Source organism: Pollicipes pollicipes, unplaced genomic scaffold (assembly GCF_011947565.3).
Source record: "Pollicipes pollicipes isolate AB1234 unplaced genomic scaffold, Ppol_2.1 Scaffold_4756;HRSCAF=5615_pilon_pilon_pilon, whole genome shotgun sequence".
Classification (NCBI taxonomy): Eukaryota; Metazoa; Arthropoda; class Thecostraca; order Pollicipedomorpha; family Pollicipedidae; genus Pollicipes; species Pollicipes pollicipes.
The window spans coordinates 22,501-42,185 of record NW_023596551.1 but is presented as its reverse complement, the minus strand read 5'-3'; the positions used below and the strand labels follow the sequence as shown (position 1 = coordinate 42,185).

The following is a 19,685-nucleotide window of genomic DNA, read 5'->3' as shown; positions in this document are numbered from 1 at the left end:
AGAGATTTATCGGTGGAATGTAACGGAATGTAGCATCGCACCCCATATTTTTTTTCTAAAGCACTGAGGGTTATGCTGATCTGCGTATCGTGATGATTATGGACTGCATTCAATAACGACTAAGAAACCTCCGCTAGCTGTTAGCGGTGCTGGCAGTGATTTGGTACAGCGCGCCTCCCATGACACTACTCTTCCATACGGAGGCGGTCGATAGTGGCACAGGACCATGAACCGACGTACAGGAAAGTCCAGTCATGCTCTGTACCTCAGTCCTCAGCATGATCAGTCCTCACATGTGTTACCATATGACTGGCACGAACACCATCCTGATGAAATAGGCGCCGTGAGCTCGTTTTCGCGCGACGCGTCGCCTGTTTCGTTTATTGCTGTGCCGCGCGGTTCAGAGAGCCGGCTTTGGCTGGCCATGATCCGAGCAGCGGGATTCCGTGCTTGATCTTGGTCCGACGGCTGTGGCTCCGTACACCCTTAATCCGACGGCTGTGGCTTCGTCTGTCCTTGTTCTGGCGCGCTGTAGGTCTGCCTGCCCTTGGTCCGGTGGCTGTAGGCTGCCTGCCCTTGGTCCGGCTGCTGTAGGTCTGTCTGTCCTTGTTCTGGCGGCTGTAGGTCTGCCTGCCCTTGGTCCAGCGGCTGTAGGTCTGTCTGTCCTTGTTCTGGCGGCTGTAGCTCTGTCTGTCCTCGGTCCGGCGATCAGGGCTCTATCTGCCCTTGGTCCGGCGGCCGGCATCATCGACGATGTGCTCTGCGTTCCAGATGCCAGAGTGGCACAAAATGACCGTACCTAAGAACGGTCAGGACCAAGACCTCAAGATCAAGATCGCCTGCCGCATGGACAAGCCGTTGAACATGAAGCATGGCGGGTGAGTACTTCTCCATCGGACGGTTCCGTCACCGCGTTATGCCATTTATGTCACTCAACATCCGCTTTTTGTCGTCCCATCCCGTTCAACATCCACGTATCCCCTTCTTAGCGCCCCTTTCCCAGCCCTCTTGATTTGCACCACCTAAAGACCCTGCTTCAGGTCCATCGTCCATTTCATCACCTCAGTGCCTTTCATAGCTCCCTTCTTCAGCTCATTTCATCATTCCCTTGTCTTAATCGCTGCTTCAGCCTCTCACCTCAGCCTCCTTTTTAGTTATCTGTCTCAGTACTTTTACCAGGTCTACACTTCAGGTCCCTGTTTCTTACCTCAGTTTCCTGCTTCAGTTCCTTTCCTTCGATTCTTACCCCAGTTTTCCTTTCCAGCTCCTTGCGTCAGGTTCTTATCTCTGTGCCCTTCTTCAGCTATCTGCCCCAGCTCTCCGCCTCAGTTCTCTCTACCTTAGTTCTCCACCTCAGCTCTCCCGATTCTTGTTTCTCGTTTCAGCTGCTCGCCTAAGTTCTCTGCACGCCCCAGTTTTCCTTGCCTTAGCTCTCTGCATCAGTTGTGCGCCTCAGCTCCCATCTATTGTTTCCTGTTTCAGTTCCCCGCCTAAGGTCCCTACCTCATTTCTCTGCCTCAGCTCTCTCCCTGCCTCAGTTCTTTGTCTTTGTTCTCCGCCTCAGCTCACGGTTCTTTTTTCCTGTTTCAGTTATCTACCTAAGGTCCCTACCTCAGTTTTCTGCTTGAATCTTCGTTACCTCAGTTGTCCGCCTCAGTTCTCGGTCCCAGCTCCTTTCTCTAGTTACCCGTCTCATTTCCCTCCGGAAGTCCCTGCCACCGCTGGGTGTGCTTTCAGACATCCTTTCAGAGGTAGCGCCGTTTCTGGAGATAAACTGCCCAACTGTCAGATCTCATGAATCGGCTCCCTCTCAAACGGGGCTCAAACAATCGCCCGACAGCAGATCATCGCTGGCCGTGATAGCTTTGCTCGCACTATCGATCACATCTCCAAGGAAGGCGCGGCCCACGACGGCCGGTGGTATTTGGGCCTGCACACTCATCATCCGCACCGCCCACCGCCCGGACCGACCGGCCTCCATTTCCGAGACAATTGCCTTTTTAAATGTCAGCCAACCTAGCGGGGGCGGCAGTCCCTTGCACGCCTCAGTGCCCACTGACTGCCCTTTAACCAGCTGCCCGCGGCGGGCAGCTGGTTGCGGCCAGCTGAGCAGGAAGCGGCGGTGGCGCCCATGGTCGGCGGCGCCGGCGGTCGGCCTCGCGGCCACGAGTTCCACCCGCCTCCTGATCGGTTTATCGGCGCTATCAAACGCCATCGATTTTCCTCACGACCTGCCGCCGGAGCGATGGCTAGGTGTGCAGACTGCCGTGTTGAACGCATCAGTGACATGTTACGTTAGTTGCAATCGCAGACGATCGCACGCTAAGCAGTGCAGAGTCTGACCTAGGCTCAGCACGAGACCGGCTGACCACTAGCAACAGAGATACACCCTCTTTCCCGGAGATGTGCTTTTCAACGGAAGCCGTATTGAAAATGTGTTGGGAAAACACCTGCAGCCCCGTCGTTGACTGGATGGTCTAACCTTTCCGCGGCACATAAGAACGCGCAGAGGTCCCGTTCCGCTCTGGGACTGAACAGCCCCACCAGGCGCCGGGACGCTGGGACCGTTCAGCGCTTACCGTCAGAGTCGGCGGAACACTGCGGTCCCCCGATATCCAATCATACCAGGTGATGGCTCGATCGGTTCGCCCGACGATAAGGCGGCATGACGTTTCGGCAAATTGGACGCCAAAACTGATTCATGCAGAACATTCTGCTGTCGTAGGCTGTTCCGTGCAATTTACATCTGAAACACGTTTATCCGGGCGTGGCCCGCGGGCAACAGCGGACGAGATTTTCCACCGCGCTGAATCGAGTTGTAGCACTTGACGGTGCTCGTAATCTCGGTCGCTGCGCCGTGGGGTGTGATGATCACGTCGACGCCGTCATCCGGTTTCTAAGCAGCATGCCAGTTATAAAACCCTCCCGACCATCGACTGCCGGCTTACGGCCGCCAGTCGAACATCAAGCCTATGCTGTTCACACCCCGCTCTCGCCACTTCACCCTCGCGGGCATCGCTTTGCCTTGATGTTAGATGCTGGTCCGAAGAGAGTAAACGTGTGACAGAATGCTACGCCATCAAGTGTTAAAGAACAAAACAAAGTGATAAGTAATGAGGTGCACGGTAATCACAAGCTTCCCGCACGCAGGGGTCTCGTTCTTGTTCTCAATGGCAAGGGTCTCATTTTCGTTTTCGCTCTCGTTCTTATTCTGAATGACAATGTCTCGCACAACGATCTTTGCGTTTGAATCCTCGTGTTGGAATGCACCTTGTCACTCATGCGATGGCGACAGCGCCTTCAGTGCGCTAAGGAGTGCTCGACCGTCACCCACGCACTGCTCATCCGCACAGCTACCTGTACTGTCTGGGGAAGACGTGCTGGAAGAAGTGGAAGCGGCGCTACTTCGTGCTCGTGCAGGTGTCACAGTACACGTTTGCCATGTGCACGTACCGCGAGAAGAAGTCGGAGCCGACCGAGATGATGCAGCTGGACGGCTACACCGTTGACTACATGGAACCGGCCAGCGGTAGGTGATCACCATGACGTCATAGTCCGCGCCCTGACCTCCCAGTGACGTCAAGGTTGCCGTTCGCCACCGGCATGATCATGGAGCTGTCATTACCTGACGGTCGTGTTGTACCGTCCAGTATTGCGGGGACGGGGCAAAGGCGGTCGAGAAACGGCACATCTCGCTCGCATCCTCACTTCCGCGAGTTCATGTCCTGTGCGTTGGGTCCGTTAGCGATGTGCGATGTAGCGATGCGATGTATAGCGTTAAACCAATATTAAACGAAGCATCAGACAATTCTATGGGTGCCCCTCGCCCCAGATTGAGTTGACCTGGAATCGGTCTCGGTCTGTTCGATGTCCATCGCTTGCCGCGATTGGCAGATGAGAGAACCCCTACCGACAGACAGAGTTCATTAGCATTACGATAATTAACTTACCCTGAAGTCATCAGTGGAAGTTAATGGACGCCAAATCGAATTTTGCTTCTGGCTCGTCTCTGGGCAGGCCGCGACACTATCGGGAAGGAGTCTGCGCTCCCCTAAAACTAAGTTTATATGCCTGAGAGGGTCGGAGGTCACGTGTCGCCAGCGACCTGCCACCTCTGCGAGGCGTCAGCGCGGGTCCTATGGCTTCCGGCACGTGGCTGGTGTAGACACGTGACTGTGGAGCTCTGACGCCGGCAGTGATGCAGCTGGGGACCGGCACCGAGGGCAGGGGGGTCACGAGGCGTCAGTCCACGTGACCATAGCGCTGCTCATGATGCGGCACATGACATCGCACGCTATTTGCACGAACACCTGTAGGTCTGCTCAAAAAGCATAACAAATATCAACCCTTAAAATATATCAGCATCCTCTGTTTTATGCCGGTTTTGATGAATCATTGTGAACTTGCTTCGAACGAAATATCTTGAGATGAAAGGCATTCATTTGGTAATGTTGCAGCAAGCGTACAGACCTATTTTGACCAGCCCTGTTCTCTTGTTGCAGCTCAACTGATGGTTGGAATGGGTAAGAGCTAAGAGTATCCCTTGCTCACAAAACGCATGCCTTATATCGTCCGGCAAGTGTGATGTGTTATCCAATGTGTGTAAAGAACATAATAATTGAAGGATAGTTTAGTGGACATGCGCGTATTTCAACCATGCATGCCATTCTGGATAGCGCTGTACAGCAAGACGTACAACATTCCACCTCCCGCCATGCACCCGTGGGCTGGAGCAGGCGACAGCGGTCTGGTCGCCCCCTTCCCGGTGTGCGCCTGTCCGTCGGAAGGGCGTCGTTGCCCGACCGGACTTGACCTTGATCGCGACCGGTCGGCAGACCTGGAGGGCGGCCGCTTCTTCTTCAACGCGGTGCGCGAAGGCGACGGCATCCTGTACGCCTGCGAGGACGAAAACGAGTGCCACCTGTGGGTCATGGCCATGTACCGCGCCACCGGCCAGAGCCACAAGCCCACGCCGCCAGTCATGTCCCAGGGCAAGAACACTACCCTCTCCAAGCTGCAGGGCGGTAAGCGCTGGGTGGGATGGGCACGCTACTCGGCCGGCTGGCCGGCTGCCGCTGCCCAGCGCAGCGGACCGGACAGCTGCCGCGCAATTACACCGCCGGCTCTCCCCCGGCCGCCACATGGAACGCGACGACCTTTGGTGACCCCGCGAGCGGTATGCCATGACCCCACTAAGGATGCCTTTTCCGACAGTTTGGACGCGCTGACCTTTAACGACCCCTCTAACGATATCCCGACGACCCATCGGGGACGCCGCTCTCCGCTAAGCATGGCTCTTACGTAGCTCCTCGAAAGGCTTGGTGGCACCCCGACCCATGCGGATGCTCGACGGACTGCTTTCCTCGGCCGTCGCCTCCTGGCCATAATATAGAAAGCAGACTACCTTTTCTGAACATGTCTGGAACCGCTGTCAGCTATTGCGTGGATTTTAAGTGTACTGAAATTAGCGATGGGGATTTAGGGGAAATAACCTAAGGCGTGATTTGAAATATAGCGATCAAAAAACCAGACTACTGCAGCAATTTCGCGCACGTGCAGTGAAATTTAGCCTTAGTGAATACCGAAAAAACAACCTCATGCCTATGGTCAAATCAAGGAGCCAAACTAGTAATTGTGTCACACAATTGTACGCTGCTGACTCATACACCGGCCGCTTTCATTTACCCTCCCTCGGCATCGATCACCTGTCTTGTGGCTGTTTGTGCATTTCTGTGTCCGGAGACATTTCTGGTTTATGTGCAAGCTCATATGTCCCTGAAACGTGCGAAGTATTCTTGCGCCCATCGATACGTGAATGCTACCAATATAGTTTTTCTGGAAATGAGTGGCAAGAGATACAGGTGTGAGAGCTCCGGGTGCCAAGATGATAGGATGGGAACAGATGGGTGTATGTTTTAGTGTTACTGCATTTGCAATGTCGAGTGGTTGGGTAACGTTAGGGGAGGGACAGATCTCGCCCCGTTCTCATGTCTCGAAAATTACCTTCCTACACTCTCATCTTGGCATTCGTAGTTTTCATACCTTTTTGTGCTCTGCCACCCAGCCAAAAATGTCCTTCAGGAATGTAATTTTAATATGCAAATTGTAATTGTAACTTCAGTAATGTTCTTCCTCCCTCCACGCTGCTTGCTTTACCTCCCTCAGTATCGCCTCATATCGTGGGCAAACCTCTGTTTTTGCTGTCCTGAAACCACCTGCGTCAAAATTGTACGGCTGAAGCATCATACTACCCGTTTTGTTCACATTTCTGTTATATTTCCACCAGGGATAATCTATGAGCAGACAAATGATAACCACAGCTATGCTGACATGGAAATGGACGGGGAAAGGGAAAATTTCAGCGGACATCACTTTCGGCGTAAAGCTCTGGAGTCACCCTTGGGCAATGTTTGCCTTCAAAATTTTGCCGAGACATGCGAAACAATTTTTTGGGTAAAAGTAACCGAGCTTCAGGAGCCTGCAGCGAATCGTTTGAAAATGGTGGCCAAAAAGCATGAAGGGAGCAGAATATGGCCACGCCCACGCCCCTGCACAGAGTAGTAAGAGTATAGTTTGCCACTTGAATAAGATGGTAATCGAGTGCCAGGTCCAGCATGATGCATCCAAGCCAATGTGGGAAGGATATGCGAGCGTCTCACCTGAACGCAATCACAAAAAGCAGGCGATTGAGAGTAAACGATTACGTTTCATAGATTGCACAGCCGCCTACCACCCGCTTTTCGGCAGTCAACATTTGGTGTTGCTTACCGTTTGTCTTTCCAGTCAAGGCTGTTACGTTTCAATAGCTCGCCGAGTGCACCAACAAAAGCTTCATTGGCGCCCATTGTCGCCACGCAGCTGATTCTCATTCATTCACAGTTTGTCTTTCCATTGACCGTTTCATGTCTCCCCGATGGCGGGTTGTCTCCCCACTTCCTGTCGTCTTTGTACCGGCCGGCTGTTTCCCACCGACCCTTGTTCTCTTCACTGTTGGTTTGTCTCTCTCTCTGGTCGCTTGCCTCGCGCCGACCGACCGTCTCCCCCGCAGACGCCGACCGTGCCCGAAAGGCACGGCATGGACGAGTTCATATCGGCCGACCCGTGCAAGTTCGACCACGCTTCACTGTTCCAGTTTCCTGCAGGCCCCTGAACTTTTGGAGCACCGCCTCAATGAGCCGAATCGCCCGTTGGTGAGACCAGGGCGGGGTCGGCGGCTGATCCGGGACGGGGGTCGGGGATGACGCTGGGCGGGACGGATGTGGCCCTGTGCGGGGGCTGACCCTGGGTGGGGCGGGGTGACCAGGACCGGGGCTGGTGCGGGTGATGGTCCACCAGACTGGCGTTTTAAGTCAGGGAGGGTACGCGCGATGGTACAGGGGACGGGAGTGTAGCATGGCTGACTTAGTGGAATGCCTGTTAAGGTTCCAAGCATGCATTAATTGAGAGGCATTTGGTCGGAATGCTAGAGTGTCAGTCGGGTGGGCACGAATGTGGAGAGACAACATCACGTGAGTAGATTATTTTGTTGCAATGCGGTCAACGTCTTGAATACACAAGGATTTGTGATGGGGGGGCTGGCTGTCAGTTGCACATCCTGATCAGTCGCTATGGCGGTTTGCGCTTCTGAGTCCGGAATCTGGATATCAGAAGCTCTGACCCCATGGACAGCCACTTCCCTGAGCGTGAGCCTCACCCTTGTGGCACCGGAATGTCCGCGACCAGGCTGCCCTCGCCGTTTGAGTCATGCCACCCCCACCTGAGGCTCATCAGTTCCGTGTAACGCGGTCCATGGGTGTCGTCAGCCGCGTGTGGCACAGGCCATGGAAGTCAGCGGCGCGATGCGGGATGCTTAGCAGTTGCACCACCAAGTAGGAAAGAGTCCTCATATCCTTGTTAACACGCGCTCTGCTTACACGCCCAGCCGTATTATTTCGCAACAGCCGCAACCAGCCATATAATCATCACTAAAAGCTCCTAGACTTATTCGGTACGTCGGCTGCTGTTTTGAAAGCCGTTGCTTTCGAAGAGCGCGGACAATGCGTTGCAGTGTTTGGCTGCACGTTATATCGCAATTGTTTGCCGTGCGGGCGACGAAGGCAAAGTATGGCGAGCCCCTCGCATCGTGGACACCTGGTTTGTCGGAATAATCTAGCGTGGTGGATGTTCTTTTGTTTGCTGATGGTCGGCAAATAGCGCCAAGCCTGGAATGCAGAACCAAGCGCGACGTTTGTTGCGTGCTGTGACCGCGACTGTGCGGCGGTAGAATGTACCTCGACATCTTTTTTCGGTGTGCTTTCTCGGCCTTAATCAGCCTAGGGAAAGTAGTGCTCAGTACAATGACTCCTGTGTAAGCAGGTAGAATACAGACATTGGTCATTTTCCGTTCGATTGGAAATGTTCGCAAGCAGCTATGCGTCGGCTCGCTGTGGAAAACTCCATGACCTTGTTCAACGAAGGACACACATGGGTTGGTGAATGTAGGCTTGCCAATGACAAAGGGAAGTAGCTCATTCGTCAGTGGTGTCGCTTAGCAGCGATGTGTTGTCCGTATGTAGCGGCGACAAAGGTGCCAGCCGAATACGTGTGGTGACACAGGCAACCACCGATGTATCACGACGTGGCGGCCGTCCACCGTCAGTACCATTCGCGCTTGGTGATGGGGTGCGGTGCGAGAACAAGCTGTCCCTGGATGTGCGTGTGTAAAGGACAGTCGATGATCATCACTTGATAGCATTTAGAGGTTGGCAAATTGATTAATTTGTATTATTCATGGGGTTTTTTATTCACACAGATTCATACAGTTACGACTTTCAAATTAATACTGCACATTTATCAAGTATGTCCAAACCGAACCTGATCACGTTATTGTTGCCTCGACGTGTAACTCTGAAAGGACTCTAGCCCTTGCGGCATTTACCATGCGGTATCGAAATACGAATACGTAGGTTACCTCCTCAACAAATTGGATAGAAACGACACCACCATGTGCCCTTGCGTTACCATATGCTCTTAGTTTTTGTACACGTTGTACGGGGCTTGTCAGCAGGGTTACACCCCATGCACTAACCATCCACGCATTTCTTTCGCGTATGCGATGTCATGTGGACGGCTCAGGGCTGGTGATGTTCTTTAAAACAATGCTGGAGGTCATGCGGCGGCTGCCTGGCCACGCGTAACGCTGATGAAATCATGCATTACGCGATGAATTTAATACCCGGCCAGATTGGGTTGCGTGTCTAGCTGACGGTATCTGGTGTCCCATAGGGAGCAGTGCGCGTGGCGAGATGCACCGGTCCTAGCAAAGGCAGCACCCCTCCAGCCTGTGTCGCACATCCTTGCTAACGACATGAATCCCTAAGCTGAAATTCAAGAAAGGCGAAGTATCCAAATTTGCGGTTATGCAATCATCTGCAGAGCCTCATAAATGCAACATCATACCGAAACGTGCAGTTGATAACTCTGCTGGTACCCTGTTTAATTACATGCGTTGAAGTGAAAATTTATCACTTTCCCAAATTCATGTGTTATTGTATTTTGCCGTTCACTTTGTAGTTGTATGAAAACCAACCCATAATGATAACGTCTCAAATACAGCTGCATTTTAGTGCAGGTTGGTTCAAATTTTGTTCTTACTCCTGGAAAGCAACATAGTATTTGTAAAGCTCGATTTAATGTTCAAAATTCCCCAAAAGCGAATAGCTACATGACATTCACTGGTGACAGTTTCTTAACACGCCATCGTCTTAGTCTGTCACCAAACCGCGACCGCCTATGAATCAAAGGAATCGCTCTTCCTTTAATCTTGGGATCAATTTCCGGATCGGAACGCTTCAAAGGGTAAGTCACAGGCCTGATCAGTCTCACCGAGGCATCGTCAGTCAACGTCTGCCGCACGACTGATAATGTAGCAGGCCGTTCAAAGCGTCTTATTGACTGTGCTCCCAAAACGGGGCACAAGCACGCATTTTTTGCCCTGGAGAAAATCGCCGGGTAGCAGGAAACTCAGGGCCCTCTAGTTCCTGCCGAAATGACTGCCTAGCTGAATAACCAGCACCGAAGAAAAAGGGCCCGGATTTAGCGATTTAGAACCTTGTCACAAGGTCAAGGTTTGATTGCTGGCTGACAAGACTGAACTCGGCCGAAGTCAAACCATTTCATTGGATGTGATGTACCTACCGTCCCAGGTTGCGTGACCTAGAAATACGCAGGCTTGGAAACGTGTCTGTTGCACCGACCTGTGTATCACAAGTGGGCGTCCGTAAACGGATTTCGGTACCATGCTTGACGCTGACCTCACAGCTTCTTTGGGTGACCTGACGCGGCCTCGCATGGCACTACTGATCATGACCGGTATGCAGTCAAGACACGGGATGGCTGACATCAAGACAAAAAAGCAAGGAATTCGCGAACTACTGCATGCAGAAACAAACAGCTGTACCAGCATGAATTTTTTCTAAATATGTCAGTTTGATGTGTTGTATTAATAATTCGGTTTGGATTACCACTGGCTGCCCCGCGTCAGCTCTGTTGCGCGAGTAAGTGGGGTTCATCGCTGCATCGCTGATCCCGCTGAGTGCCCTCAGTCGGAGAGACGGCGGGCGAGCGGCCGCCGCCTCAGCGAGCGGCGCCGACTGAGCACATGTGTGGCGTCGGCAGGGCTGGCTCAGCCCCGGCCAGGTGTTCGTCATGGATGAGTACTGCGCCCGCTACGGCGTGCGCACCTGCTTCCGCCACCTGGCCCTACCTGCCGCGACCTGCTAGCGCACAGCGAGAAGGGTAGCATGATCGACCCCCATGCTCATCACTGCAGCTTCTCCTTCTGCGCCAGCCACGTGCACGGCAACAGGTGGGCAGTCGGCGGCCGGTGCCGCCCACACAGCGACCGTGATGTTCTCTCTGACTGGCTTTTCGTGTTTCTGACGTGTCCCACGGTTAGCCCCGTACAGGCGCGTCCGTTTTCTTACGTGTACCCTCCTGGCGATCTGCCTCCCAGAACATGGACATTGATTGCTATGTTGCCGCGCAGCGAGCGCCTGCCCTCATAACGGGTTGTCGTTGAATGGCCATCAGCTTCTGATTGTTGTGCTTGATTAAAAGCGGGTGGTTTTCAGTCGTTTGCTTATGCGGCTGCGGGGAAATAATTTAGCAGCTTAACGTCCGTGTCGTTTAAGTAATTTCTTCAAGCTGCTGCTTAAATCATCGCATTCATGTTATGTTTAGGTCGGGTAAGAACCATAAAGGTCATCATATGCAAAATGCAGTCCCACGGTAAACCCCACATGCTTCAGGACTGTATGGTATGGCTGCGTATTGGTCAGCATACCGCCCGTAAAATCATGATTTTGCTTCCGTTTGTTTTGTTAACTTAAAAGCTGCCATCCCAGAATTTGTTGGAATAACATTCCAGAAACAATTACGGCAAGCTGGTTTGGGCGAGTAATTTGACTTCGACAATAGCGTCCGCTGCCTGCAGTACAGCACAGACTCGTCCATATGCATCTCATGGAAACCACAGAAAGCCCTCACTAGATTCTTGAAGTTTGCAAAGTATGTGGTGTATGCCCGAACGGCAATAACCTGGAATAAGGGCAAAGATGTGCGGCACGTTTTCTAACTGTATTTTAGGACGAGGTCACCTGTACCAGAGGTGAAAACATGGTGTCGTCACATGGTACCCTTTGGAAAACGTGGCATCCTCCATTTTCTGCAAACTGATATGCAATTGAGGACCATTTTATTTCCGTTCGGGCCAAACAAGATAAATCGATGGGATCTCTTCTAGACCTGCCGGAAATCGAATTTGAGCATTGGCGGATCATGCACGGCGCTACACCCGACCGGCCAGTGTCGGGTGACCAGGCGCGATCGGCTCCCTGCGTCCGGAACTGTGACCTTGACCTCGAAATCAAACCGGGGCACTATGAAACAATTAAAAAAATGTAGAGTGCCTTTTCATCGACCGTGCTTATCTGATATTCATCTCGAGTCATGTAGTTAGAGAACCAACCCATTTTCAAAGGCATGGTGTGCAGCCATATATTATTAGTCCATCGGTTCATCAGTTACAGCGGCACGCAGACAGTTCTGTCACGGATCTCTGCCGCGGCTCCAAGCTAGGCTAGGAACAAATAATGCATCTTTAGACCAGTCATTCGTTTATCTTATGATGAAGTTTAGTTCAACGCTATATGATGGTTATTGATGTGCTGGTTATTATGTCCGTCCCGGTGGTTCAGTTGGTTAGAGCGCCTGCATTCCGACTCGCCCATCCGTGGCGGGATGGGTTCGAGTCGCTTTAGGGCGCTCGCTATTTGCCCTTGGCAGGTATGGCCTGCGGCCGGTGGCAGCGGTCGCGCTAAAGGTCAGTTGACGTCAGAGGACAGGACGGACCGTGCCGAGCATTGCGGCACGTTAAGCTTTCGCCACTAAATTCTGCCGCTGCCTGGAACTGCGCTATCGGGTGGTGGGGGTCAGGGCTCACACAACAAGCACTGCTCAGCGTGAGCGCTGATCCCAGAAATCCATCCATTCAAAGGATTCGGACCAAATTAAAAAAGAGGAAAAAAAGATGTGCTGTGATGACCCTGAACGACGCTGTCATTGCGCGACTCGTAAGGGACGACAGGTACGTAAGGTCGATTGACAGGCACGCCCTTTTTGTTCAGGCATTGTTACAGTGCTCCTGAAGACTGTCAAAGAAACTGGGTTTAAGATTAAAATGAATGGCTTCAAGATCGCCCGGTCACCGGATACTCTCCGGTCGGCTTATGGTGTGGGATCCGCCAATCTTCACATACAATTTCCGACTCATCCAGAACGAATCGCATCGTTTTTTAGCCTTAACGGCCATAAATTGGTTTTAAATTGGATATCACTAGACATAAGATTGGAGTCCCCATGTTTTACAGAAATGAGGTCAAAGGTAAAACTAGGCCACTTTATGTACCTAGTTGACTTAAAAGTGATATCCAACCATGCTTCAGAAAAAATGTAGCCTTCTGATGCATTTTCCCCAAAACATTATACTGCACAAACTGTTTTCGCTAGGGCGAGATAAAAAAGAGCTTTTTGGCGTCATCACGTGTGCTCATCTGCTCCCAGTTCCTTAGTGGTAACTAGGAGCAGATGGCTCTAAAACTTGCAGAATCGTAATTTGGATGCGTAATTTATCCATAGCTGTGTATTCGTCAAATTGGAAGAGGGGTGTCGTGTCACCCTGCGGATGATTTGCCGTGGATTGGCCTACATCCTAAACAGCTTGTCTTGTTTTACTATGGCGCCTGCATAATGTAGGGTGCACCATAAAAGACAGGGGGCTCTTTGGGGGCAATCTAACACAGCGCCGCCAGCATAAAGACCATCCCTGTATGGCCATATCATCCAGGTCCTCGTGCTGAAATAAATCTTCAGTTTCGGCGCTGCCTCGCGGGCGTCAAATTGCGAGCCGTGCGTTTGCGCCCAGGCCGTGCGTCTCGTTCCCAGCTTGAAACACTCGCATGCCTTGCGACGAGACTGCGCACCATTTAGACACCAGCTGACTGACAGGCCACAGATCCCCGCCTATGACACGTCACAAACGGCGTGTCGAGCGCTGCCCTCAGCGGCGGCCTCACACGGCCGCGGCACGCCACGGCGTACGGCGTGGCCGGCCGTGGCCGTGTTCCGCCTCGGCTCCGGGCCGGCCGGTATCGAGCGCCGGGCCGTCGGCGCCGCTGCCGGCCGGTCAGCACGCGGTCAGCTGACGCAGGCTTGGCCCGCGCCCGGCGGGGTCGGACCCGGCCACGGCCGGTCAGCACGCGGTCAGGTGACGCAGGCTCGCCGGTGCCCGGCGGGGTCAGACCCGGCCACGGCCGGTCAGCACGCGGTCAGGTGACGCAGGCTCGGCCCGCGCCCGGCGGGGTCAGACCCGGCCACGGCCGGTCAGCACGCGGTCAGGTGACGCAGGCTCGGCCCGCGCCGGCGGAGTCGGACCCGGCCACGGCCGGTCAGCACGTGGTCAAGCCGGGCCGCTGACTCGATTCGAGCACCGCCGCCGCCACCGGCCAGCACGTGCGTGCTTCGCCCGACGCCGGCGGTGGGCTCGGACCGTGATCCCATGCGACGTCATCGGCGGCGGGCGGGGAGGGGTAGGGGGGGGGGGGGTAGAACTCGGTCGTCTTGCCCTGCACCTAACGGACCTTTGTGGGCGTCGGTTGGCGTGGTGAGAACACAACTACGTCGGAATAGATTCCTGAAAACTGTACGCATCTTCAGTTACTTGGAGTGATAACATTAAAAAACGTTATTATACCTGCTGCAAGAAAAAAGGTGTGCAGAAAGCTCGCGAAGTGCATGGAGTGAAGCGACGGACCATCAGGAATGGCTTACTAGCCCATGCTGCCTTTATGTCGCACTTGACAAACCACCCGCAACATATTTATTAAAATAAATGGTTTAAGATCATTATGCGTTCACCAATGAATTTCGCGATCTTCACATTCCCATGCTAAAATCAAAAGGGAAAAGTGAGCTGGTTATCATGTTTTTTGCATGACAAGTTCATATACCCTTGCTTTTAAGGAACTGAATCGTTTACCACTGGGATATTTAGGGTGATGTTTTCTGCATCGTGCGAAAAGCTTGCTTTTCATATTTTTCATAAGTGTTTGGATATTATTCCATAGATACGGATAAGAAAGGTTGTTACACATAATAAGGCTCGGTGTTTTGCGCTGCGTGAAACGTGACACTCTGACAGAAGCTCCTGGCTGGCAAACGATTTGTGTTTTCGGACAGCAAAGGCTGACATGTAAGTACTATGACAGCTAAATTAAGTGGCCACAAGCCCTGTCGCGCCATGGCAGACGATAACGGAGCAGTGCTCTTGCAGTGAAAGGCCCACACAAATGATCTTTTGGTTAAAGAAGACAAAGAAACCTGTACGCATATGTGTTTACTTACACGGCGCGATTAAAAAAAAAAATCACGAAGGAAGTTGCGTCCTCCCCCAAATAAAGTGGTGCTGGGAGTGACCTCGTCGCAAGGTTTTGCTACATCTGCCGTACAATATAAAACATAGTTTTCCTGCGTTGGTTAAAATGTGCATCCCTGCCTGGATTTAGTTCTTAGTGATGTGCCCGTTTCACCTGTTTTTAGTTGCTGGTCATGACGGCTTGGTTCACATAGTTCACCATAAACATCGTTCTTCTTTCAAACAGTGCATGCTTTTTATAACTCAGTTTGTACATTGATTTTGTATCTACAGTGAAACATTACATGCGCCTGTACTGGCCCCACACTAACATCACACTTACATTTTACCATAGCGTTCAAGAGGATGGCAGCATCAACATCGGGTTAGTATCATCTCTTGCGTATTTCACGGCGTCTTGAGTTCGGACTCTGTCTCCCCATTTCTAGAACACGGAACACTCACAATATCCCGACCTGCAGCGCTTTCTCCACGTCGATGTATCGACTGGGTGTCCACCCTGTGGCAACATCCCACAGCTTACGTAGTCTCTTCATAGGCTTGGCGCGACTGCCGCGTCCTCATCAGGACGCCCCGTTCCCCAGCCAGTATAGACTCTTCTGCATGCGAAGTCTGTCCCTGGATGGTGCCTGGCGACGTCGCCGCCGAGCCCCTGTATATGACCACGCGCCACTGTGGATAGGAAGAGGCGCCGCGCTGTCGCCCTTTTTCACGATGTGAATGTGTTTTTTTGTGGGGTTTTGAGAGGACGCGCCGCCGTCCGCCGAGACCGCATGCGCCCTCGCGTCTTACCGAGGCCGCACGCGCTCTCGGGTCGTACCGAGGCCGCACGCGCTCTCGGGTCGTACCGAGGCCGCACGCGCTCTCGCGTCGCACCGAGGCCGCATGCGCGCTCGGGTCGTACCGAGGCCGCATGCGCTCTCGCGTCGTACCGAGGCCGCATGCGCCCTCGGATCGGCGCTCGGGTCGTACCGAGGCCGCATGCGTGCTCGGGTCGTACCAGCCCCGCCTTGAGCGGCGCGTCAGCTGTCGCCGGCGGCGTCGGCACGCCTGAAGAACGCTCCGCGCGCCTCAGACGTAGACCAGCGATCCATCTAACTGGCCGTCCGTGTTGTAGATATGATGTGGCATGGGTTTGAGGATGTCCTAGTTAACTGCGCCACCACTGCGTGTATGTGTGTGTGTGTACGTGTGTGTGTACGTGTGTTCGCTTGAGGCGCTCAGCATCATGCATTGCTGAGTGGCGTTGAAGGCCACCCAGTGTTGGTAACGGCCTTACGATGTACATACAGCTTGCTGCGAGGCCGATTCACCTGCACTTTTGACGGATGTGGCTGAAGATAGCATGCCGTATGATCCGCCGGGGCCCGCCTCGTCTTGTTCGGCTGGGAGTGTGCTCAGTGCCAGAAATATGCAGCTCTGTTTAGTGGTGAGAGCTCTTTCGGCCAGCAGTGACCATTTCAGAGATATCGGATGAAACAGATTGGAAATGGTGGGACCAGACAACGTGTATCTGGGAGTCCTGCGCTTCCAATACTGGTCGCACAGCAATCCGTCTTCGGGTCTTGTGAGGGCGGTCGGGCGGCGTTCTCGGTATGGTGTCACCTGTTCAGTCCGCCCGTGGCTGTCCGGCAGGGGTCACTTCAGTTCGCTCGTGGCCGCCCGACAGAGGTCATTTCAATCCGCCCGTGGCAGATATATGCAGTCTGACCCGGATAAGCGGGGCACTGCGACGATGCAGGACTAGGCGCGAATGAGAAAATAAAGGCCGATGGGCAGCTTGCGGACGAATACAGCCTTATTTTTATGTTGAGTCACCATCTATCATAGTTGTCACGTATCTCGTGCACTGGTGAAAACTAAAAGTATGCATAACGACTACAGGAGCGTAGAGCAATTCACGAATGTAATGTTCAGGATCCGGTCCAGTCCAGTCTGGCTAGTCCAGATCCAATCCGCCGCCAATCCACTTTTCCCATACCGCTCAGCGCAATCTGGTCTGGTCCGACTTACAGGGAGAAAAAATGGTCAAATGAATCCGTCAATCCGCCTCCACGTTACATGCTTTTAAAAGTTTTAACAGCAGATTTTGTTCATACATTGAAAAATAGAGTGCGATGAGCCGTCGTGAACCAGTCGATGTTAAGATAATTAAAACAGCACGGCGTTTATTGGTGGCGCAATTTTGGATAAAGATCCAAATAGAAAAAGCTGGTCACATTACTTTTCATATAAAAGTTACTTGCCCATAATTCACACGCACCGCCATATCGCAGGAGCTAAAATCGCTTCTGGTTTCAATAACCTAAATGTATGCGCATATTTTCTAGCCTTTTCAGACTCAAGGCCAGGTGCAACATACCTGCACTTGCCACTGGACAGTTTCAACGGCACACAGTTCACAAGCATAGTGCGGCCCTCATCCAGTGCACCCTCTGAAAAAAACTAAAAGGCCGCCTCACCTCACGTACGAGAATTTTTGTGTGTGTCCGGCCTCGAACACACCAGCTGATGAAACAACCGTAAACTGCTGCTATAATTTCCTGGTAGATTACCGGGCGCGTTCAAGTTAAATCAACGCACGCGACTCTCCACTGGGGGGTGCCTGAGATACTTTCATTCAGGAGAATGAAACAATTGCACCGTTTTTGAACCCCATCGCCGAAATCTCAAATGCTACTTAATTTCCTTTTCCCATTGTTGAAATTTCCTCTGACAGGCGCTTGTATTTAAAAGCTTAATGGCATGCTTTTTACTTAGATAAGACAGTAGTATTAGCCTTATTCCTCGGAAAACAGGAGAATGGAGATATAGTTAGGTTGATATTCGGCAAGATGTATTTATCGAAACAATAGAAGACTTCTGGTGTTGTTTTGATAAAGGCAGTGTTGCCGAAAGGTTAACCTAACTATGCCTCCATTCTCCTGCTTTTTTTTAGGAATAATGCTAATACTACTGTCTTATCCATGTGAATAATGTTCCTCGCTAATGCACTGAACAACTTATATAAACGCGCTTTCTACCAACAAAACATGCTCCTGTCCAGTTTTTTACAACTCTAAGATGCAATGTTATCCACCGGGGTTAAATGACACTGCTGATAAAGCAGAATGAATCGTAGCTGTGCTATGCGATATGCTATTAGATCATTATACTTTTTAGTAACATTGGAGGGGATGATCGCACTAACTTTCCATAACTAGAGTTGTGCACATATTTCTATGAATAAGTGACCATACCTACATAAGGATCACTCATTCACAATTTGTCAATGCGATCTGTTCATCAGAAAATCTGTTGTGGAATATATGGCTGAGTGATGTACTATGTAGCCCGCAAATGCATCACTTGAAACCGACAATCCTGTATTTTTGTTGGTTTAAAGGTCCTTTTTCTGAGTCGTTGTTTTCATTCAGCATTTTGTAGACTATTAGGTGACAATTTCCATCTGATTGTTTTTCAGTCCCAGTCTATGTGAGCCGACAAATTTGAAAATGTGTTCCGGTCCTTATCCATGTTTTGGTGGAAATTTCTGATCCGGCTCAATCTAGCCTGCAGTTTGATCCACAGTCCGTGGATTGATCCAACCCGTGAAGTGCTCTAGTAGCAGCCATTGCTTGCCTTCAGCCGTACGGATCGGTGCAACCAACCGCGTTAGGGACGTCATTCGACTTCAGGTATCATATCTCTTCCGAAGGGAGAGAAGCAACATGAAAATACACATTCTAAGAAGCTCGGTGCCTTCCAACTCTCACCTGTAGCGGAGTCACTCCACCACGTGTGCGCCACAATGTCGCGTAACCACCGAAGACACACCCGACACCAGCCTCCAGACGGGTCTCGAGGTGTGCATACATCTGTGAGGGTCAGCTGGGGCGTGGCACGTGACCCGGGGCATGTCATGTCTGAGCCTGGCGCGGTGGCGGAGGAGAGTGGATCGAGCCGGGCCATGTTGGGAGTCACGAGCAGTTGTTGGCCTCTCGTGCCGTTCTGCCTGGTAAGACCGGCGGCAGAGAGAAGGACAGAGTCGGCGGAGCACCATGTGGTCAGCACATTGACTCTCACCGGTTTGCGTCCGCGAAGACTTGATTAATTGCGGTTTATGCTGGTTGTTACCGGGCAATAGGTTTATCTTGATGCATTCGAAATTTGCCAGGGAGAGGAATGAACGGCCCACTTCGTGAGTGAATGAGAGGTGATAGGGGACGGAGAAGGTCAGTTTTGTCCTAGGCAACGGAATCCATCAAGAAACGTTGCTTGAAAGACGGTATCTAAACTTCAAGATCTCTACGAAACAAAATGCTGCTGCTTCGGGCGCGATGAACGAAGGTCGTTAACGTTGCTACTTTTGGTGATGTTTTTACACTCAGAAGTAGTGATACCAAGGGAGGTTTCTGTTTCAAATAGCCGAGGGTTTCCAATTACTTCGCTTCGCTGATTGCCGGTCTAAGTGGCGCCGACAGAATGGCGAAAAGCCGTCTTTCGCCGCAGCCCGCCGCTCCTATCAGGCGAATTGCCAATAACCCGGGGAGCCGCTGATGGTCGGTGAAGGCCATCCGCGGCTCCGGTCACGGACCGGGGTCCGCCCGCGTCTGACCACGCCGTCCGGGGCCCGAGTTTAACCTCCGGTCCCACCCGCCTCCCCCCTCCCCTCCCCACCCACCAGAACGAAACTGTGGTTTGTGGATTCCAGCCTGACTCCTGGTGCGGAGGA

General features: G+C 52.3%; 1 protein-coding gene across 1 annotated transcript in view; it reads left to right on the top strand.

The window, feature by feature from the left end:
• Positions 1 to 771: 771 nt before the first annotated feature.
• The window catches only part of LOC119099637 (calcium-dependent secretion activator-like), a gene marked incomplete at both ends in the record, with an annotated part of 41,254 nt that continues 22,340 nt past the window's right edge, over positions 772 to 19,685 (top strand). The window contains 10 exon segments of the mRNA XM_037222706.1: positions 772 to 878; positions 3,354 to 3,529; positions 4,503 to 4,523; positions 4,836 to 5,024; positions 7,049 to 7,068; positions 7,070 to 7,135; positions 7,137 to 7,190; positions 10,657 to 10,743; positions 10,746 to 10,846; positions 11,172 to 11,183. Coding sequence (XP_037078601.1) covers positions 772 to 878; positions 3,354 to 3,529; positions 4,503 to 4,523; positions 4,836 to 5,024; positions 7,049 to 7,068; positions 7,070 to 7,135; positions 7,137 to 7,190; positions 10,657 to 10,743; positions 10,746 to 10,846; positions 11,172 to 11,183 — 833 coding nt within the window.